Source organism: Sceloporus undulatus, chromosome 6, assembly GCF_019175285.1.
Source record: "Sceloporus undulatus isolate JIND9_A2432 ecotype Alabama chromosome 6, SceUnd_v1.1, whole genome shotgun sequence".
In the NCBI taxonomy this organism is placed as follows: domain Eukaryota; kingdom Metazoa; phylum Chordata; class Lepidosauria; order Squamata; family Phrynosomatidae; genus Sceloporus; species Sceloporus undulatus.
In genome coordinates this window covers 6,108,692-6,131,124 of record NC_056527.1, presented here as the reverse complement: position 1 = coordinate 6,131,124, position 22,433 = coordinate 6,108,692, and the positions used below count along the sequence as shown (strand labels likewise).

General features: G+C 42.5%; 1 protein-coding gene across 8 annotated transcripts in view; it reads left to right on the top strand.

Annotated features, from left to right (window-relative positions):
* The window catches only part of ADCYAP1R1 (ADCYAP receptor type I), a 121,034-nt gene that overhangs the window by 21,086 nt on the left and 77,515 nt on the right, over positions 1–22,433 (top strand). For 7 of the 8 annotated variants that reach the window (XM_042472194.1, XM_042472193.1, XM_042472192.1 and 4 more), the window contains exon 2: positions 22,262–22,412. In XM_042472194.1, the coding sequence (XP_042328128.1) occupies positions 22,362–22,412 (51 nt within the window). In that variant the 5' untranslated portion in view covers positions 22,262–22,361. Of the gene's footprint in view, positions 1–13,241; positions 13,294–22,261; positions 22,413–22,433 lie in introns of those variants that run through there. The other variant, XM_042472187.1, reaches the window with a different exon arrangement.

Below are 22,433 nucleotides of genomic sequence, written 5' to 3'. Positions count from 1 at the left end.
AAAGAACATCTGTTTGAAACAGCTGACGTTACGAGCGTATTTTAAAATAGCATAGCCCCACTTGGGACTGAATGGCATTGCTGAATTTGTACAACTCCCAGGAAATGCTCTTTTTTGTTTATCAAAAGTGGGGGGAATAAAAGATAGAAGCAGCCTCTATACTAAAGAAAACAACTTTGCTTAGTGCTTTCAAATAAGCATGCTCATGTTTGCATGAAGCATGCAAAAGCATGGAGTTGGCTTAGAATCCAATCTTTCAAAGTGACCACATGGAAAATTAGTGTACAGGATTCAATGCAATTATCATTTTTGGAAAGCCAGCATGGTATAGTGTTTGAGTAGGATTCTAGGAGAGCAGAGTTCGAATCCTCACTTGGTCATGGTAAACCACAGGGTGATCTTAGGCAATGAACACTCTCTCGCCCAACCTTACCCAGCGGGTTTCCATGGCCAAGCAGGGAATTGAACCCTGGTCTTCAAAGTTGTAATCCAGTGCTCAAACCACTAAACCACATTGGCTCTTTGTTACTCTGTGAATTATGGGTTCTCTGTCAGCTGTTGCAATGAAGATTATTGTTAGTTTATTAATGGACTTTCCTATGGTTTTTAAAAGGTGCTTCTCAACCAGCTTGTTGTCTCTGGCAAGTTGAAAAGATGGGCTCTAAATAGTTTGCATTATAAAAATAAATTTCATAAATCAGGCACATTACTCTGTGTTCATAACGTGGTCTCATCGCATGGGCTAAGGGAGAAAAGGGTGGGAAATCTATTTTTTGGAAGGAGTTTTATTTATTCTTATTTACCGAAAGAAAGCATCCGTTCCAGACAAGAATTATTCAATTCAAGGCCAACTTTACACATATTTTAGTAAATGTACAAAAATATGTATATTGTATATTTGTGGTGTAGTGGTTTGAACACTGGACTATGACTCTGGAGACTAGGATGCGAATCTCCAGTCAGCCATGAAAACCCACTGGGTGACTATGGGCTAGTCACAGTTTCTCAGATGCAGAAGAAGGCAATGGCAACCCCCTTCTGAACAAAACTTGCCAGGAAAAACCCATGATAGGGACACCTGTTCTCCAATAGTGACTCTACATTTATGTATATCAATGCATTAACTTTAGTGTTGTTGTTGTTGTTGTTGTTGTTGTTGTTGTGTGCCATCACGTTGTTTCTGACTTATGGCAGACCCTAAACTGAACCTATCATGGGCTTTTCTTGGCAACGTTTGTTCAGAGGAGGTTTCCCATTGCCTTCCCCTGAGGCTGAGAGCATGTGACTTGCCCAATGACAATAAAATTTAGGCTGCCATCTCTCACATGTTGACTTACCATCCAGTTGTTGATTCAGAAGGTCTCCTCCTGTTGGACTTTGCAATGGGTCTTGTGTTGCTGCTGTTGTTATATGCCTTCTATTTGAGACTGGCTTATGTTGAGCCTATCCTAGGGTTTTGTTGGCAAGATTTCATCAGGGGAAGTTTGTCCTTGCCTTCCTCCAAAGCTCAGAAAATTAGCCTTGTGTGGGGTAACCCAGTCGGTTTCCATGTCTGAATGGTGGGTACAAATCCTGCCCTCCTTGAATCATACAACACTCACAGCACTGCACCACACAAGCTTGTCTAACTACTTAGCATAGCAACTAGATTCACTGGGATTCACACTGGCTCTCAGGACTTAGAATACAGAGCATCGCTAGACCTCTTCTGAGAGGGCTATTTTAACCCTTAGCATATAAGCAAATGATCCAACATTGTGCTTTGCCATCTTCTTGGAAGATTTGCATGACTTTGTAGATCCTAACACTGCCCCTGTTGCAGATGGACCATTATTTAGCCCATAAATCATTGCGTATTTTCTCCCCCTTGGTGAGATTTTATTAGTTCCACATTCCACAATGTGGAAGAACCACTTAAGTATTAAGTGCTTCAAAAGTTTATCCTCTGATGGTTTGTCGGTTTCCGTTCCGTAATGAGTTGGGTAATTATCTATGCCTCTTCTCTGGTGACTCTTTCATTATATAATTATCATATAATGGCTTAAAAATATGACTGCGCCTCCTATTCTGAGCCAGTTTAACTCTATTTGCTTCTTCAGTCTTGGACTTTCCTCCTTTTGATGGTGCTTCAAAGTTGCCGACAGATGGAGAATTAAGAAAGCATGAGATGCATAAAAGCCAATTTTATTATTTTTTCCCCAAAAGAAATGTGTATTTTGTAGGGAACAGATGACCTGGTTTTTTGGATTTATTAAAATGTTCTCACCTTTGCATTTGATTTTCTCCTGTCAAATACAATGACATTGATATAGGCCAGTTGTTCAAGGAAACACCTGATTTATAGACTGCTGTGAACATGAACTTGGAGATGGGCTCATGGGTTGGATTGTCATTTTGCTTAACAGCAAAATATTTATTTGTTGTTGTTGTTGTTGTTGTTATAGCATGTCCTTGCTTTAGAAGAAAAGTGCAGTATAGTGGATCCTTGGTATCCACTGAGCTTTGGTTCCAGGACCTCCCATAGAACCAAAATCTATGCATGCTCAAGGCCTATTAAATACAATGGCATAATAAAATGGTGTCCCTTGTATAAAATGCAAAAGTCAAGGTTTGCTTTTTGGATTTTTTTTTTTTTTGGGGGGGGGAATATTTTCAGTCTGTGGATGTATGAATCTTTGGATAAAAAAATCTGTGGCTCTGGAGGGCCAACTGTAATTTTCATTTCTAAGAAGGAGAGAACTAGAGGTGGGGAGGTTAAAGGAATGAACCAGAATGGTTTAGTGGTTTTAGTGTTGGACTAGTATTCTGGGAGTCAAAGAGCACACTTTCTCAGCCCCAGAGGAAGGCAATTAGAAACCACCATGAAATAAACCTTGCCTAGAAAGCACTAGGAAAGGATCACCATAAGTTGGAGTCAACCTGAAGGCACATAACAACAGGAACAATGATTTTCTTAGAATTCTCCTCAAGCACCACATTTCCAATGACCTGACCTTCTTCTCAGCTTTATTCTCAGTTCAGCTTTCACATCCACGTAGAAATTGGAAGTTCAGTGGCATGGATGATCCTGACTTTGATCTACCTTTACGCTTGAGATGCTTTCTCTGGTTCCTTCATAGCTGTCCTCAGAGAACAAATATTGGAGATAAACTTTCAGTCCCAGAGAAAAATTGTGCAAATTACAAGGCCAACTTCACACATGTTTCAGTAAATGTACAAAACTATGTATATTGTACATTCATGGTGTAGTGAATCATAGAATCATAGAATTGTAGAGTTGGAAGAGACCACAAGGGTGATTTGAACGTTGCACTGTGGCTCTGAAGGCCAGGAATGCAATCCCCACTCAGAGATGGAAACTCACTGGGTGACCTTGGTCAAGTCACACTCTCTCAGTTTCAGAGGAAGATAAAGGCAAACCCACTCTGAATAAATCTTGCCAAGACAACACCATGATAGGCTTGCCTATTCTTTGATAGTGACTCGACATTTATGTATATCAGTGGGTTAACTCTAGTTAGGACTACTAATAGAATTTAGACTGCCATCTCTCCCATGTTGACTTGGATGATAATCCAACGCGTAATGTTTAAATGGCTGGATTGAGACCTTCCCGCTCTGCGTGAATTTTTGCCTCCCAAATGGGAAGTGACCAGAAGGTTTCTGGCTATGGTGCATAAGGCAGTGTGGTGGATGTGGGATGTGGGTGTCAGTGTGGAAAATTTGTGAAAATTGGACATATTGCACTTTGCCCTAATGCTGGGTGGCTCCATGTTCTGATCTGGTATCTTCATTTGCTTATATAGCTTGGGTATTGTTAAAAACATTCAGTTCTAAAAAGCCTGTCTGAATAATATGGCAGGACAGTTGCATCTGCAACTCCTCATAGCTGCCAGAAGGACAGTAAAGAGGGAGCCTCTCTAGGGAGAGATTTCCAAAGTCTGGGGGCAGCCACCAAGAAGTCCCTGTCTTGCGGTCCCACCAATTTTACTGTGAATCTCAGGGTCCAGACAGTCTCACATGGGGAGATGAAGTCTGTCAGATAGCCTGAACTGAAGTCGTACATTTCCCTGCAGGATTATTGAACATTTGTTGGGTGGCACAGAATGGCTGCATTCAATTGAAAGTGGAAGAAGCATAGTTGAACATGTGGTGCCATAGCATCTGGACACACATGTGCATTTGTGACTTTGCTTGTGCTCTTGCTGTCTTGGGAAGTGAAGTTGCACAACAGTTCTGCAACACAAACTGCACATGGAGATTTACATTGTGCAACCCCAGCTTAAGATCTTGGCCATTGGCATTAGGTCGTTTTAAAATGGATGTTTTGCCAAAAAATCATTTTTAATCTGAAGTTTAAAAATGCTTTCCCATTATTTTTATCTCAAGGTGACTTGAAGGTATGTGTGCACACACACACATAAGATAGATAGATAGATAGATAGATAGATAGATAGATAGATAGATAGATAGATAGATAGATAGATATCTCCATCCATTCATTCTTTAATTTTGCAATGTTCCCATTACATTTTCAAAATTTTTTCTTTGGCATAAGTAAGAACCTTAAAAAACCAAATTGACAAATACTAAGTGCTAGAGACCAATATATGAAGCCTGGCTGTTGTTGTTTTTAATAATAATCAAGCACCTGGTCTAATGATAACTATAATTGAGATTACTGTTAAAAAAGAGCAGAGAAATGTGCATTCACGCTTAGGTAACAGAAAGTTTAATTAATAGAATTAGCTTGACGATTTGGTTCCCTCCCCTTCTTAATGTGTTTTAGATCTGAAACAAGCTGTCTGGGCCCCAGCAGCCGATGCTTCCACATGAAACCACTTGTCAGTGTCAAGGGGAAAATGAAAGTAATTCTTCTCTCTCAACAAACATGTCAGAGCCGAATAATGAATTAGGAATTAAAAGCTTAGTGGCTGCTAAATCACAAATGTCGGGAGCTGAATGTGGGCTCCTGAATGGTCAATGTTCACCTTTGAGGGAGCTCAGCAAATGAACCTTGGATTGAAACAAGGGCTGCAGCTGCACTGCAGAAATAATGCAGTTTGACACAGCTTTAACTGCCATGACTTCATGTTATGGAATTCTAGGATTTGTAGTTTTGTGAGATACTTAGCCTTCTTGGTCAGAAACATGTGATTCCATAACAAACTACAAATCCCAATATTCCATAGCATGGAGCCAGGGCCATTAGAGTGATGTCAAATTGCATTGATTCTGGAGTGTGGCAGAAGTCACAGATGAAAACTCTCCATTAAACAGAGGTGAGCAGAGTGAAACCTTGCAGATCCCCTGCCCAATGCTGTTTCTTATTGCCCTTGATTGTATCCCCAGAAAAGGATGAAGCCACCCACAGGGGAGAACATTCACTCTTTTAGAAGGTTACAGGGCCATCACTGCAGTATTTAATACCAAAAAAAGGGATGTACTGCCTCAGTGTGGAGATAGACCTCTGGCAAGCCCACTTTAGTATTTTCTTCTTTTGCCTCCGTTAGTAACTGTTCCAAGTCCATGATGTTTTCCACTAACAGTATGGTGTCATCAACATATCTTAGCTTGCTGATGTTCCTTCCTCCTTTCTTCATGTCTCTTTCTTCTGAGTCTAAGACTGGTCTTCGTATGATGTTTTTTGCTTACAAGTTGAACAAGTAGGGTTATAATATGCATCCTTGCCTGACACCTTTCCTAGTTGGGAACCATTCTGTCTTTCCATATTCTGTTCTGAAAGTGGCCTCTTGTCCCAAGTAAAGATTCTTCATCATGACTATCAGATGTAGTGGCACTCCCATGTCTTTAAGGGCATTCTATAACTTTTTGTGATCTATTCAGTCAAAGGCTGCATAGTCTATAGTCTATAAGGGACTATTTTGAACCTGTTTGCATTTTAATTGTATTTTTTTATTGTTGTAACCCACCTGGATTCACTGTGATTGGGCAGGATATAAATAAATCAATTATTATTATTACTATTACTATTATTCAGTCTCTAATCTATAAAGCAGAAGCTGATTTTCTTCTGTGTTTCCTTGGTACACTTCATAAACCATCATATGTTTGCAGTGTGGTCCCTAGTACCTCTTCCTTGCACTTCTGAGATTTCTCTCTCCATGTATGAATCATAGAATTATAGAATCATAGGGTTGGAAGAGACTGCACGGGCTATCCAGTCAAACCCCATTCTGCCATGCAGGAAATCCAAATCAAAGCATCCCCATTGACAGATGGCCATCCAGCCTCTGCTTAAAGACCTCCAAGGAAGGAGACTCCACTACACTCCAAGGAAGGAGTGTGTTCCTCTGTCGAACAGCCCTTACTCTCAGGAAGTTCCTCCTAATGTTGAGGTGGAATCTCTTTTCCTGCAGCTTGGATCCATTGTTCCTGGTCCTGTTCTCTGGAGCAGCAGAAAACAAACTTGTTCCCTCCTCAATGTGACAGCCCTTCAAATATTTAAACAGGGCTATCATATTACCTCTTAATCTTCTCTTCTCCAGACTAAACATCCCCAGCTCCCTGTGTCTTTCTTCATGGGGCATGGCTTCCAGACCCTTCACAATTTATGCAGTAGTCAATGCTACAAATTTTTTCAGCATAATTTTGCTTGCATGGGAAATTAATGCTGTGGTCCTATAGTTGGTACAATCCTTTGTGTCCCCTTTTTGGGGAATGGGAGTGTATATTGACTGTTTCCAGTCTGTTGGACTCTGTTTTGTTTTCCATATTTATTGGCATATTTTAGTTATCTCTTGAGTTGCTTCTATCTGTGTGGATTACATCAATTCAATTGGAATATCATCTGTTCCTGGTGATTTATTCACTTCTTCAATGCAGGGATGTAGTTTTGCCAGCTTCCATATTTTTTCAACATAGGTTTAATCCATACAGTATTCCAGCCATTCACTGTAAGAGGTATCCAGTGTCTCCTTGTGCATTGGTTTTGTCTGGCAACACAATGGTGGTTAGATAGCACCAGGTGCCCAGAATGGCTACCAGTTGGTCAGGGGTGTACCAAAATAGTTCTGTTATGCTGTTGTCCAGATGGTAGACATTACCTTCCCAGATCTCCTGGTGCAGTTTTATGATCCACCAGCCTTTACAGCCTTTACAGCGATCTAAGCCTTGCAAAAAGCATCTTTTTCCAGGTAGTGTTGAAGAGGAGCCTGTAAAGCCTTGCCTTTAATGTATGAGAAGGGAAGAAGATCGGAGAATTTTTCTTTCCCTCCTGAATGACATTGCTTGGGGATTTTAGCAAAGCAAACCTTACGCCTCATTTGCTCCATCTGGCTGTTACCAGACAGAGGGAAGCTGTGAGGGACTGTGAACAGACCTCCTGTAGTGATGAAGATGCTTGCGGCTCAAAGTGCCAACCTAAACAGATCCCCTGGGTTGGCCTGTTGCAACGGATCCATCCATGGCCCCATTCCCACTGGGCAAAAATAGCGGCTTATTTCGCTGCAGTTCTGACTGGGATTCTGACTCGAATCTGACCCATCGTTCCCATTAAAAACAGGTGCAAACAGACCCGGGGTTTTTTTTACCCCTGTTTTCGTTCCCATTGGTATTTTCCCTGTGATAATTTGAAGCGGGTTATTTTGCTCCCCGTTCCCATTGCCCTTCCGGAACTTCTTTTTTTAAAAGCGGTTGTCAATCAAGTGCTTAAGCGCTTGACGTCACAGCCAATCAGCTGCTTAGGCGCTTTTCCCCTCCGGGAAAGGGAAAAGGGTGCCTATTCACCCCAAATCCCTTTGAGTCCCAGGCTCTTCTGTGCCTTCCCATAGTTCCTCTGGGAAAGAGAGAAGAGGAGCCTCTCTTTGCCTCCAATCCCTTGGCGTCCAGCCTCTTCTGTGTCTCCCCAGACTCCCTCTGGGAAAGAGAGAAGGAGCTTCTAATCACCCCAAATCCCTTTGCCTCCCCCATTGCTCCCTGGGCTGTCTGGAGGGTGATCAGGCAGGCATGTACTGCAAAGCCCATCTGCTGCTCTGGCAGAGGCAAATAATAATAATAATAATAATAATAATAATAATAACAACAATAATAATAGTTAAAAATGGTGTTCAATGGCTCTCCTCACACATCGGTCTATGAGTGTGCAGCAGAGGAGAGGTTGCAGGGGGAGTAATGTGTTTACTGTGTTTGGAGCTCAATGTAGTGCAGTCGCCTTACCCTGCTTCCCAATCCACTGGGGGAAAGGCTATGCGAATGGAAGAAAATGGCGCCGGCGATGCAGAAAGAGAACAAAGAAGGTGACACCCCCAGGCCAGCCCTTTGAGCATTGCTCCTCCCATCCCCCAGGTTCCCAAATCAGACACCCTTTCAGTTGCCTTCCAGCTTCAATCGATCTTGGATGACACCGATTTTCTGGACCCATTTCAAACTGGCTTCCGGGCGGGCTATGGAGTTGAGACTGCCATGGTCACCTTAGTTGATGACCTCCGTCTGAGCATGGACAGGGGAAGCGTGTCCCTGTTAGTGCTCCTCGACATCTCAGCGGCTTTCGATACCATCGACCATGGTATCCTTCTGGAACGCCTGGGGGAGTTGGGTATCGGGGGCACGGCTTTGCAGTGGTTCTGGTCCTACCTCTCGGGTAGATTCCAGATGGTGGAGCTGGGGGACTGTCGTTCCGATAAGAGGGCACTTACATCTGGTGTCCCTCAGGGAGCGATTTTATCCCCTATGCTTTTTAACATCTACATGAAACCGCTGGGAGAGATCATCCGGAGACACGGGGCACAGTGTTATCAGTATGCTGATGACACCCAAATAATTTTCTCTGTGTCTCCGACTGATGCAGTAACTAAGGATGGCATCTCTCCTCTAGATGCCTGCTTGGCGTCGGTAATGGGCTGGATGAGGGAGAACAAACTCAGTGTGAATCCAGGGAAAACGAAAGTACTGGTGATAGGTCCCTCGGTTCCGGGTGGTGAGATTTGTCAGCCTGTCCTGAATGGGGTCACGCTCCCCTTGAAGGACTCGGTGCGCAGCTTGGGAGTACTCCTTGATTCGTCGCTTCATCTGACATCCCAGGTGGACGCGACGGTCAGGAGTGCTTGTTATCAGCTTCGGCTGATACGCCAGCTGCGCCCCTACCTGGGCCGTCGGGACCTTGAAACTGTTGTACATGCTTTGGTAACCTCTCGATTGGATTTCTGCAATGCGCTCTACATGGGGCAACCCTTGTACCAAACCCGGAAGCTTCAATTGGTGCAGAATATGGCAGCCAGACTGGTCGCTGGTAGTTCCAGGACAGACCACATAACACCTATTTTAAAAGATCTCCACTGGCTACCCATTCGCTTCCGAGCTCAATACAAGGTGTTGGTTTTGACCTATAAAGCCCTAAATGGCTTGGGCCCAGGGTACTTGGAGGACCGTCTCTCCCCATATAATCCGCCCCGCACACTCAGAACATCTGGGACCAATTTGTTAGAGGTCCCTAAATCCCATCTGGTGAAGACCTCACAGAGGGCTTTCACTATCGCTGCCCCCTCATTGTGGAATAAGCTCCCTGCAGAGCTCCGTTCCTCTGCATCTTTAGTTTCTTTTAAGAAACAATTAAAAACGTATCTATTCCAGCTGGCTTTTTCACTTTAGGTAATAATGTTTTTTCTCTGCTCCTTGTTCTCTGTTTTTCGACCCCGGATTAGTGCAATATATTGTCTTTTTCTTGCCCCTAGTGAATTGTGATTTGTATAGATTCCCGTTCCTACCCCTAGTAATGATGTTTTTAAACTTTTTATATTGTGATGCTTTTACCTGTATTTTATTGTTTCTTGTCTTGTAAGCCGCCTTGATCATGCAATTGGAAAGGCGGGATAAAAATAAAAATTATTATTATTATTATTATTATTATTATTATTTGCCCCGAAACAGACTCTGGAGGCACAGGAAAATTCTCTAAAAAGCCACTATTTTTTTCAACCAATTTATCGACCTAAAATTCAGATTTTTCAGGATAATTCGATTCAGATTCTAATCCCAATGGGAATGATATCAGAGCAATGCAGGTTGAATGCGCGCTCAAATGGAAACAATGCACCCATGATCCGCGTCCTGATCTGCGTTATAGGCCAGTGGGAATGAGGCCCATGAGGTGGCAGGTCTGAACAAGGAGCCTATCAAGCTTCCTGCTGGGCCAGTGAATGGTGTGTGATCAGAGAATCAAGTGTGATTGTTGTGTTTGGCTACTATGCAAATGATATGTAAACAGATTTGCTGTAAGTTTTCTGAACTTAGGGGCTGTGCACATCGACCTTAAAGGCTGGCCTGGGGGGTGGAGTTGGGGTGTGGCATCCACATGACGCACACCCCGACTCCATAATTGGGGTAGATCCACATGGCTTATGGTGTTATGGCTCTCCTCTGGCGCTGCGTCCAGCCATGGCACTGCAACTATCGCACCCTTTCTACTTTTTGTGGCTCCTTTTTGTGTCCTAGAAAGGCCAGATCAGGGCCGCAGCGTGCAGTTGCCACAGCCCCGATCTGGCGCAGCAGAAGGTGGCTGCAAGGCAATCTTACGGGTGGTCTGCACACCCCATTAGAGAACCAGCATGATGGAAAGGTCTTAATATTAGAGTAGGAGCATATCTTCACTTGCAAAAATTGCTCTGGGGTGCCCCCAGAGTACTCTGGTCTGGAATTTCTCCCCCTTACCGGCTTTTTTTGCTGCAGGTTTTTGGCTCTCACAGTGAATGATGGGTGCCCTCCATCCCTGTTTTTTGCCTGGCACTGCTGTTGAGGTCAGAATGAGGTGCCCAACCATATTATCAATACTGGGTATCTCATTCTGACCTCAGAGCAACTCATGCTCACAGCAGCATTGATGGGTGCCTTGCAAGAACTGTGAGGGAAGGCAACGACCGTTGTAGTTGCAAAAAGAGCCAAAGACCCAGAGCAAAAGGTGAGTTATTTAAATGCAGGTTAGAGGGAGGAAATCCCGAATTCTACCTGGATGTAGTGAAGACAGTCTGGACCTCATTCAGGGGTTTGACCTCTGTTTTGTAAACAGAATGCAGCAAGCCCGGGGCAGATTCAGGGTATTTTGTCCATGTAGACAAGCCCTAGGATATTGGGAGACCAGGGTCCCAATTAATCCTCTGGTGTCTCATTTTTCCAGCTGCTTAAAAATGTCCTGGTTTCCTCTTTCCTCCCACTTTCCCCGTTTATCCTCAGTTCGCTTCAGTTGCTGTCAACTAAGTTCAAGATCGGAAAAGTAGTTTGCACTCAGTTAACTCAGCAAAAAGGAGATTTGAGAGAAAGGTGCATGATTTTGCCCTTCCCAGTCAGCTCAGGCCAAAGCAAACTTCTGCAGCCTCATCTACCTTGTCTGTTCTTCCTCATCAATAACTTTTTCCTGGTTGTCATGTGTGAAATGTTGGGCAACAAACACATCAAAAAATGCAACAAAAGAATGACACACTGTATGGTAATAGCTGCAAGACTTCTATATACATAAAACTGGAAAACAGCAAATATCCCATATTTGTTTCAAAATTGGCTTATCAAATTATTGGACTTAGCTGAAGTAAACAAGTGGGCTTGATTTTTTAAATACAAAACACAGTAATTAGCTTCATTAAAGACTGGGAACCATTCATCGATTATATGATTCAAAGATGGGGAAATATGTATATACTTATGGGTTCAATTATTACTAATCATTTCACTTATTCCATTCTATTCATGTTTTATTGTGAATTTTGAAAGTAAACAACCATATAAGTATCAAGTTACATAAAAATATTGTTAAGTGAAATGTATAAATGTTTATGAGTAGTATTATATAACAAATTACTGAACTGGCAACTAATAGCAACGTTTAGGTACTTTTATTATTTGAACAAAAATTATTATTGTAGAGGTATAGCATGACAGTTAGGAAAGTCAACAAACAGGTAAAGGCCAGAAAAAGACGATAGAAAGGAAAGCCCAATGGAATGATTTAGCACCAACTCTATGAAGGTAGGAAGTCCTTGATGTAATGATGTTGTTCATATGTTGGTAGTTTCAGCCAGCATGGGATGTGAGGGATTTTGCAGAAAGTGATGGGAATTTGAGCTGGATTTGTGGAGTTTAATGGGGTACCTGTCCTTTCTGAGAGCCAGCATGATGTAGTGGTTTGAGAATTGGACAATGACTTTGGAGACTAGGGTTCGATTCCCAGCTTGGCCATGAAATCCACTGGATGATCTTAGGCAAGTCACATGCAAATCTCCTCTGAACACATCTTGCCAAGAAAACCCATGATGGGTTTACCTTAGGATTGCCATGAGTTGGAGACAACTTGGCACCCAACAAGAACAACCTGTGCTTCCCACACATCTCTGGGAAACGGCGTAGAAGTGTGCATATCTGCTTCAAGCATTATGTGCCTGGATGTTACTCTGAAGAGCAAGAGGAAAAATGACAACTGATAACAGTTTTGGACTGTCGATGATGTGCTGATATATATAAAAAATACTGCAGTGTCCTTGAAGTGTAATTAAAGAACCTTTTCTCTCTGAGTGTTTTGCAAAGAAAGCTTTCCAGCTGAACGCAAGGGTGTTTTAGGGTGGGAAGTATCCTTAATGCATGGGGATTTTCCCCCTAAAGGAGGGACTGCTTTTCTCAATTCTCGTTGTTATGTCAACCGCAGCACCCTTGTGTTAAGAGAGAAAGGAAGGAAGGGGGAGAAGGGGACTGAAAGGCTCTTTATTCCCACTTTTGAAACACATCCATGCTGGGGATCCATCTCAGATCACTGAGGGTCTTTGTTGTGTTAAGGAAATGCCCCCTCCTTTCACTGGATGTGCAGCTTTCATGGAAATCCAGCAATTCTGAGCATCCAGGTGATGCCAAGAAGCTTGTAGGAATACTCAGAGGAAACTGCAGTAGTTTTAAGCATAGATTTTTGTTGGCTTTTTGGATTGTGTGGCCATGTTCTAGAAGAGTTTATTCCTGACGTTTCACCAGCATCTGTTTTAAGCATATTGATAACATTTCTGAGCATGGGTAGACTGAGGTGGGGTGGGATTGGGGGGATCACGTGGCTCTAAGAACTTCAACAATTTAGCAGATCCTGCAGCACTGGCCAGAGAAATACTCTGGAAATTTAGTTTAAAACTGGTTTATAACTTTGTACATTTTAATTATATGTATGTGTCACTTCGCTTTATACTGTATCTGCTGGGATTTTGTTCCTAGATCCCCTGTGGATAACAAAATCCGTGGATGCTCAAGTCCCATTATATACCATGGCATAGTAAAATCGTGTCCCTTCTATAAGATGGCGATATCAAGGTTTGCTTTAATATATATACTGTTTAATATATATACTGTTTTGGTCTGTATTTCTGTTGGGATGATTTGTTTTACAATTGTGTTGTATCATTCTATATTTGTATTACTCTTTTCTTCCTTTGTGTGTGTATGTATTAGACCAGGGGTAGGCAACCTGCGGCCCGCGGGCCGGATGCGGCCCGGCGAGGCCTTGGGACCGGCTCCAACCTGGTCCTGCCGCCGATTGCTGCCGGGGCCTTTGGCGTCTTGCGCGAGGGGCATGGTGGGGCAATTGTCTATAGAAGCCTCAGAAACATGCATTTATCTTAACATTTTTAAAAAAATCAGCAAATTTTTTCACATGTCCTCCATTTTTTATTTAAAAAGTGCCCTCCATTTGAAAAATTTTTCATACATTTGTCCCGGTTTATTTATTTATTTAATTTTTAAAAATGATTTAATTATTTATTTTTTTGGCTTCGGCCCCCCAGTTGTCTGAGGGACAGCAACCCGGCCCCCGGTTCAAAAGGGTTGCCTACCCCTGTATTAGACTATATTGGACTATATTGGCAAGGCTGGCCCTTTGCTGATGTTGTTTTATTTGTAAAAGGCACTGTACACTGATGTGCTGTACAAAATGATGATGATGATGACAGTGATGATGACTTGGAGATTGCATCTTAATTGGCTCACTTGTAGACCGTATCTTAATTTTATTGTCTCCTCCCATTCCATTATACTTGCATTGCATGTCTGCAACATCAAATACAAGCTGAGTCTTCTAGTCCCAAGTATTATCTGAAATACTGGGACTAGAAGTGTTTTACAGAGCCAGTGCGGTATAGTGGTTTGGGTGTTGCACTACAACTCTGGAGAACAGGGTTTGAATTCCCATTTGGCCATGGAAACCAACTGGGTGACTTTAGACTAACCATACTCTCTCAACCTTAGAGGGAGGCATTTAGCCTTCTCTGTCAGAGAGCTCTGGTGCCATAACAAACCATAGTTCCCAGAATCCCATAGCATTAGCCATGGCAGTTAAAGTGGTGTCAAACTGGATTATCTTGGCAGTGTGGATGCAGCTCTAGACTTCAGCCAGTTCCTCAGATGCATAGGTTGGAAAGGGTGAGTTAGAACAATGTGGGGTGGGTGGACTTCTCATTTTCTCTACCTATGAAAGTTCATGCTACCAACTTCTCTCTTTTAGTTTTAGTCTCAGAGGTGCTGTAAGATCCCTTTTCATACTGATTTCTCAGACCAGCACAGCTAGGTCTTTGAATTTCCTCCATGCTGTTCTGCTTCGGATTTCTTTTATGGCTTTCCTCCTGCTTTAGGAGACAGTAATCATTTAATGTGATACGGAGACTGATGTTGGCTTGTTTTTTGCCTGAGCATGAAGCAACAGATGCTTCAAGAATCAGGGGAAGGTGCATGTTTTTTAACCTTTGTCCAGAAAGAACTGCCAGGTTGATGGGCACAATTGCAAGAAAGACTGACAGGCATGCTCTGGGGATGCTGCTTCTGTGTCAGGTCCCTCCATCAGAGGCCACTGAAGTGGAGGCAATTATTGTCTGAAAGACACAGCTGCTTGTATCGAAATAAGTACAAGGAGTCATACAGTGAAAGCCAGAGAAGCTGTTACTTGGCTTATCTGCGCCTCCTGCAGTTGAGATGCAATTTTAGAGCATTACATCCTTGCAGGAGGGTATGAAAGAACATTTGAAACAATTTGGAGGAGGAAAAAAACATGTGTTTTTCAGTGTCTGGAAGTTCCTGACAAGGTGAAACCTAGACTGACGAGAAGCTTCACTGTTTGAGATTAACCTGTGCAAAATTTGCTCCTGGTTTTTCTGCACAGAAAACAACACAAAATAAAAATAAAAATGATATTTATTTTTAAAAAATAGATAAGAAACTATTTTCTGCTCAAAAATGAATGAGTGACATCCTGTTAGTCACAATGCCTTACGATAGCTTGTTGTTGTTGCGTGCCTTCAAGTCATTTCCAGTTTATGGCAACCCTAAGGTGACACCATGATTGAATTTTCTTGGCAATTTTCTTAAGAGGGAGGTTGCCATTGCCTTCCCCTTAGGTTGAGAGAGTGGGACTTGTCCAGTGGGTTTACATGGCAACCGGGATTTGAACCCTGGTCTGCAGAGTCCTAATCCAATGCTCAGACAATTACACCATGCTGGCTGTAATACCTTACAACTTTAGAATTGAAAGACATAGCTGTGTTGGAAAATCAGTATGCAAAGGGATCTTGTAGCACTTTTGAGACTAACTAAAAGGAAGAAGCTGGTAGCATGAGCTTTTGTAGATCTGAGTCTACTTGCTCAGATGCTGTTCTTTCAGTTAGTCTCAAAGGTGCTACAAGATCCCTTTGACCTTGTAACTATTTTTTATCCATTTTTTATCCATTTACAATTGTGGTACCCTTGCCATGATTGTAAATGTAAATGCTGAGCTATGACTGGAGATCTGGGTTCAAGTCCTGCTCAGCCATGGAAATCCATTGCGTAACGCTCTAGGCCTTTCATCTGTTTGTTCATGGCCATTGCTTCAGCTTTGATGCTGAATTATAGTCAGCCCTCCACGTTTGTGGTTGGGTTTTTTTTTTTTGGATTTGATTATTCATGGATTTGTTCAATATGTTCTGTCTGGGAGTCGCTAGTTCCTCCAGTGGAACTCTGTGGTCAACATCTGCCAGAAGTTGCATTGGAGGACCTATAGATTCCTAGAGGGAAGACATTTGTAGGTCCTCCAGTACAGTTTTATGGTTAACATCTGGTAGATGTTGACCCCAAAGTTGTGCTGGAAGACCCTGAGATTACTAGAGAGGTGTTCTTTCAGGTAAAAAAAAAATGGGGTTTTTATTTGCGGTTTTTCCACTTTCATGAGGGTTCTGGACCCTTAACCCCAGTGAATGTGGACGGCCCATTGTAATAGTTTGAAAATTCATGGTATCATATCATCTTTACATTAGAGAGTGCATAAGGAGAACCAATAATCAGATCTGAGTCAGAGGTTAATTTCAGTTTGGGTTACTAAGCATTAGTTGTGGTATGTCTTGCAGGGTTCTCTGGAAGCTAAGGGGGCAGAGGTCAGTATTTGCCTATTAGCATTTCAGACTAGCAGCTTGAATTTGAGAGAGCCTGCTGGGGAGATTTTCCACTTGTCTTGTTGCATGCATGCTCTATAGCACAAGGGCAGAGAGAAAACAAAGGCTTGGGGAGAAAAAAAGGCAATAGTCCAGATCATAATGTGTGCTTGTGCGACAGATAAATCTACACTCACTGGGGGTGCATCTGCACTGTAGAAATAGTGCGGTCTGACACTGCTTTAACTGCCATGGCTCCATCCTACAGGATCCTGGGATGTGTGCAAGGCACTAAAACTCTTTGGCAGAGAAGGCTAAAGACCTTGTGAAACTGCAAATCCCCTGATTCCCTAGGATGTAAATATGGATAAGCACTTAAAGTGGTGTCAAACTGCTTTATTTCTATAGTGTAGATGCACCCTTAGTTACACCATGGTTGTGCTACACCACCGTTCCGCTGACTGTATACCTCCAACTTTCCCAATTTGTTAGGGACAATCCTTATTAATCCTCTGTCGCCCCCCCCCCTTTCAGCTGCTTTTAAAATGCCCCAGTTTCTCTCTCCTCCTCCCACTTTCCCCCTTTTGTCCTCCATTGCTGCAAATTGAGTTCAAATTGCAATGGTCTCAATTAATTCAGTGGAGAAGATGATGAGAGAAAAGGGCAGCACCTTGCCTTTCCCAGTAGATTCAGGAAAAAGCAAACTGCTGCAGCCTCTCCTAGCTTGTGCCATCATTTGGATGCTTCTTGACACACGTGTCCCATTTTCATCTGGGAACAGTTGGAAGGTATGGGAACAGCTGTGTTGTGCAACCAGTTGAATAACTTCCAGTTGTGTCCTTAATGCCATATAGAATACACCACTGCTTCTTCTACAAGGCCAGTGAATAAAACATTTCACTGAGAGGAGTGACAAATAAGGGCATATCTACACGGGCCAAATAAAATGGTCTCACCTAGTTTTCACGGCAAGCTTTCCAAATGACATAGGCTGCATCCGCACTGCAGATAGAATCCAGCTTGATACCACTTTAATTGCCATGGCTCAATGCTGTGATATTCTGGGAATGGTCGTTTGTAGCGTATCCAGAGCTTCCTGATAGAGAAGGCTAAATGTCTCACAAAACTGCAATTCTTAGGATTTTATAGCATTGAGCCATGGCTGTTAAAGTAGTGTCAATCTGAATTATTTTATTTCTGTAGTGTGAATGCAGATTTATGGGACAATTGGGGCTGGATCTGGGTTTTAATTTGGATGAAAAATGTGGGGATTTATCCCAGTTATGGGTGGAAAATCTGGATATCTGTGCATGTGTGTGCCTCACACTCCAAAGTGATCATGGTGTGAGGCTGAGCAGAAAGGAGGAGGTCAGAAATATGTACATTGCAGGCATGGGGGGCAAGGGGAGAAATCCTGAATCACCCACAACTGTGCAGATTATCAGACAAGGGTGTAAACTGTGTGGCTGCATCTCCTGAACTCGACTCCTTATGCACAGATAAGCCCGTGGTTGCTGCATATCAGTCTAAGGCAAACGTAAATTGGATTTGCCCATCAGTGTAGATGTGCCCTAAGATATACAATACCCAAGAATTCACAACTACATGTGAAATGGTTACCCATATGGAACCTTGCTTACATAGCCATGCGTTGAATATATCTGTTGTACAACAGCCAACAACAGCAACAATAAAAAGGACAACCACATGAGTAAGGAAACTTACACCGGTTTATGACAAGAACAGATATCGAGCCAAAGCATTTACAAGGTAGCATAATATTTAGCAGAAGGAAGACCTAACTTGGTGCTGAGCTTCCAATAAATGAATTGCTCAACGTGTTTGCTCACAAAACACTTGAAGAGGTGGTCAACAAAACATGGAAACATTACTTTTCTGGAACCCCATTTTCCAGAATGCCCCATCCTCTATGGCCATAGCCAAAACCCTCACATTGCTGAACATTCCTCTGGACAAGGAAGGAAGAAAGGAAGCTAGAAAGAAAAAAAAGAAAGAAAAAGAAAAGAAAAGAAAGCAGCCAGCCAGGCAGCCAGCTATGGCATAGCATAGCATTAGAATTAGAATTAAGAATATTTGCAATTTTTCTTATCCTCAGCAAGAATCAGACATATCAAGGCATCTCAGATTTCCCCCCACACTTTCCAGCATGGTGTAGTTTGCCCCTTGGATTATGACTCTGAAGAGCAGGATTCAAATCCCAGATCAGCCATGTAAAGCCACTAGGTGACCCTAGGCAAATCACACTCTCTCAGCCGCAGGAGAAGGCAATGGCAACCCCCTTCTGAGCGAAATGTGCCAAGAAAAGCCTATGATAGGGACGCCATAAGTCGGAAATGACTTGAAGGCACACAACAACAACCAACCAACCAACCAACCAACCCAGTTTTAGTGATGTAATTCTATAACTCCCATGGTAACATTGTATAGAGTCCTGGGATCTGCAGTGCAGGGAGGGATGTTTAGAGTAATCAGCCCAGGCGCTCTATAGCCTCAGCAAACTGCAGATCCTTGGATTCCATATGATATTGCCACAGCAGTCAAAGTGGAATTATATTGCTATAAATTGTGTAGTGTGAATGGGCCATGCCTCAAAAAGCAACCACTACAGATTTACTTGCTCTCTAGATTCCTTTTCCAGAGAGGCAAGAAGAGCACCCTCCTTCCTATCTTTTGCAGACATGGGAAGATCTTTTTATTCAAGCAGATCTTTCAGAACTACGTCTCCCCTCAAGGGAAATAGACTTGCTTTTATTTGCTATCGTTGTGTAATGGTTTATTATTTTAATTGGTTTTAATTAATTGCTTTTTAACTTTTGTATGTTGGGAATTTTTTAAATTAAGTTTGTTTTAACTACAATACTATTTCCCCCAAACTGGGGAAAATGGTGTGACATTAATACAGTGGCCCCATTCCCACTTACAGATAAATTGGTCTGTGATCCAAATCGATGGATCAATTCAACAGCGGAGCATGGTTCCCACTACATTTGCCCCGATCACATTTTTCCCCTCCAAAACAATCCACTTCTGGTTCTCATTCACAAATGCATCAATTTAAAATACTTCAGCTCCAGATGGCTGAAGGGGAAATTTGAATCGATTCCGATCCGCATGTGGTTCACAGTTGCGCAGATTCGATCCATCGAAAAACCAGCATCAAAAAGGCATGGGTTAAATGGGTCTAGCGCATGGCCCCCCTCTCAGAATCACTTCAGCCATTTGGATTAAGTGGGAACCAGGATTGTTTGAACCAGTTCAAACCGATTCACTATCCGGTTTAAAGGTTAGTGGGAATGAGGCCAGTATTTCACATTTGGAGATCAGAGTTTGATTCCCCACTCAGCCATGGAAAGCCACTGGATGAGTCACACACTCTCAGCCTCAGGAAAACCCCATGATAGGATCATCTTAGGGTCTCTGTAAATCAGAAATAGCTTTAAAGGCACACAACAGCATCTTCACATTTTGCATCTTTGGGCAAAATAAAAATTGTTAGTTTTTTTTGCACAAAAATATTGACTATTGATTAGTCCCAATGAAAGTAGACCCACTGACCTAACAGTTGAATGGTGAGTCAACATGTAGACCTACCCAATTGATCCAACTGTTCTACTCTAGTCAGGAATAACAAGAGGATTTAGACCAGTCATTCCCAAAACTGGTGTTTTGGACTACAAGTCCCAGAAGCCCCAGCCAGCTTGGCAAACAGTCAGGAATTCTGGGAGCTGAAGTTCAAAATATTTGGAGGATCCAAGTTTGGGAATCTCTGATCTAGGCCCAAGTCTTCTTTGGACCAAAATAGGAATAATTTTGCATAAAGATGTTTTTTCACAATAAATCTAAAATGTTAGAGAAAAATCATTTGCCGAAAAATGCAGAAAACCCCCTGGGATTTTGCATGGGGGGGGGGGGTGCTAAATCTTTGGAAATTATTCGTTCATGTACAGAAGAATGTAATAAATGCTGGTTTATGTTCTGAGGCACAGAGCCTAGTGAGCCAGGGAAGAAATCTTTGCCTTGACTGATAGATTTTTTGTTTTTTAAAGAAATGGAGGCAATTTTCCAATCATCAGAGGCTGGGGAAGCAAATGTCATATTTTTTAGAAGATGGGGTGAAAAGAAGGGGAAAAGGAGAGCGACTGGAGAGAAAATGCACTCTGAGGGTTTTCTGAATCATTTCCCCATCTTCATTCAGTCTGGAGATGAGTAATATGGCAATTTTTCATCTTCGTCAATACAAGTCATTTGGGTTCCTCAGCGGAGATGTTTTGCCAAAAAGCTCCAGCCAAGATGAGGAAAGAAGGAATATTGAAGAACAATGGAGCACAGCAGTTGTTTCTGCTACACTTTTATTTATTCCCTGTTATCTTTATTATTATCTCACTGTTTTCTCACCAATATTTGTCTATGAATCTTGGTTCTGCTTTATCTTCAGGGATTGGACCATGATATCATGGAAACGCAGATGCAAGGGTTAAAAGGAAATCAGCCTCAGAACACATCAGCTGCATCCACACTGCAGAAATAATCCGGTTTGACACCTCTTTAACTGCCATGGCTCAGTGCTATGGAATGCTGGGATTTGTAGTTTACTGTGGCACCAGAACTCTCTAACAGAGAAGGCTAGATGTCTCACAAAATGATCGTTCCCAGAATTCTATAGCACTGAGTCAAGGCAGTTAAAGTGGTGTCAAACTGGATTATTTCTGCAGTGTGGATGCATCCATAATGATGGCCATAAGATGTGAAGGCCCAAGCAAGCATGATATTTTCACATGAAAATCACCCTTAATTCTCCCCAAATGTTCAAAAATAGCCCCAACTCTGCATAGAATCCCATAGGCACCCTCCAATACCTTTATTTTTGTCAGAGTCCTTTTCAAAATGGCAAGAGAAAGGGACCCAACATAACTTCTGGCCATCATTTTGGGAAGGACTGCAACAAAGGCTGTACCTGCACTGCAGAAATAATGCAGTTTGACACCACTTTAACTGCTATGGCTCCATGCTGTGAAATCCTGGGGTTTGTGGCACCAGAGCTCTCTGACAGAGAAGGCTAAATATCTCATGAAGCTACAAATCCCAGAGGTCCATAGCATGGAACCATGCCATTTAAAGTGGTTTCAAACTGCGTTATTTCTTCAGTGCAGATGGCAGCCAAAAATAGATGTATTTCCAAGCACTGTTGGGGGAGTATTGTTGCAGGGGGACAGAAACTATCAGCCTCAACAGACTGCCGATAAACGCCAGCCTCAGGGCAGAGTAGGGGCATGGCGTCAACACAACGCATGCTCTGATGCTGCCCTGACTCTGCCATCACACCATGAAACCAATCGCTCAGCTGGTTGTATCATGGCACTCCTATGGTGCTACGTCCAGATGATGCAGCAGCAAAGGAGTACTGAAAAGCTGTGGCTCTGGTGGCTATGACTCCCTTTCCATAGATAGTTTCAAGATGTGGGGGGCAATTCTTTTCCGATTTCAGGTTGTGGGACAAGTTCAGTTGCAGCTGGTGACAATACATTTTCAAACATGGGGTAACTTCTGGGAACTATTACTAGCCCTATATCTTCTCCTCCTCTTCCTCCCCACTTTTTTACCTTTATAACCAAAAAAGCAAAATATTTACTAGCATTTCTTTTTTTTTTTTTGTACTTCCTACAAAGAACACACCACTTCCCCACCATATTCTCCAGACTCTAGATGGGATTTTCCATTTAGATAGGAGGTACAGACATTTTTTAAAAAAATATCCCAAGTTGTACTGTTTAGCAGCATTATGTTACTTACACTTTTTGATGCCACTTTACTTGGACCTGTTTTCTCACTCGCCTCCTTTACGCATTTTTTTCTTTCTGCTTTCACAGAGACTTGAAGAGTCTAGAATAGAGATTTTGAGCATCTGGAGCACCACTGGAAAAGTTTTAATCCGCTTGCCGAACACGACCCCTTTGATTGTTTGTCAAGATGGCCTTCATCTGGAAGACTTGCATCTTTGTAATAATACTTCTCCCTGTGGTAAGAAACCCTCAAAAAGTT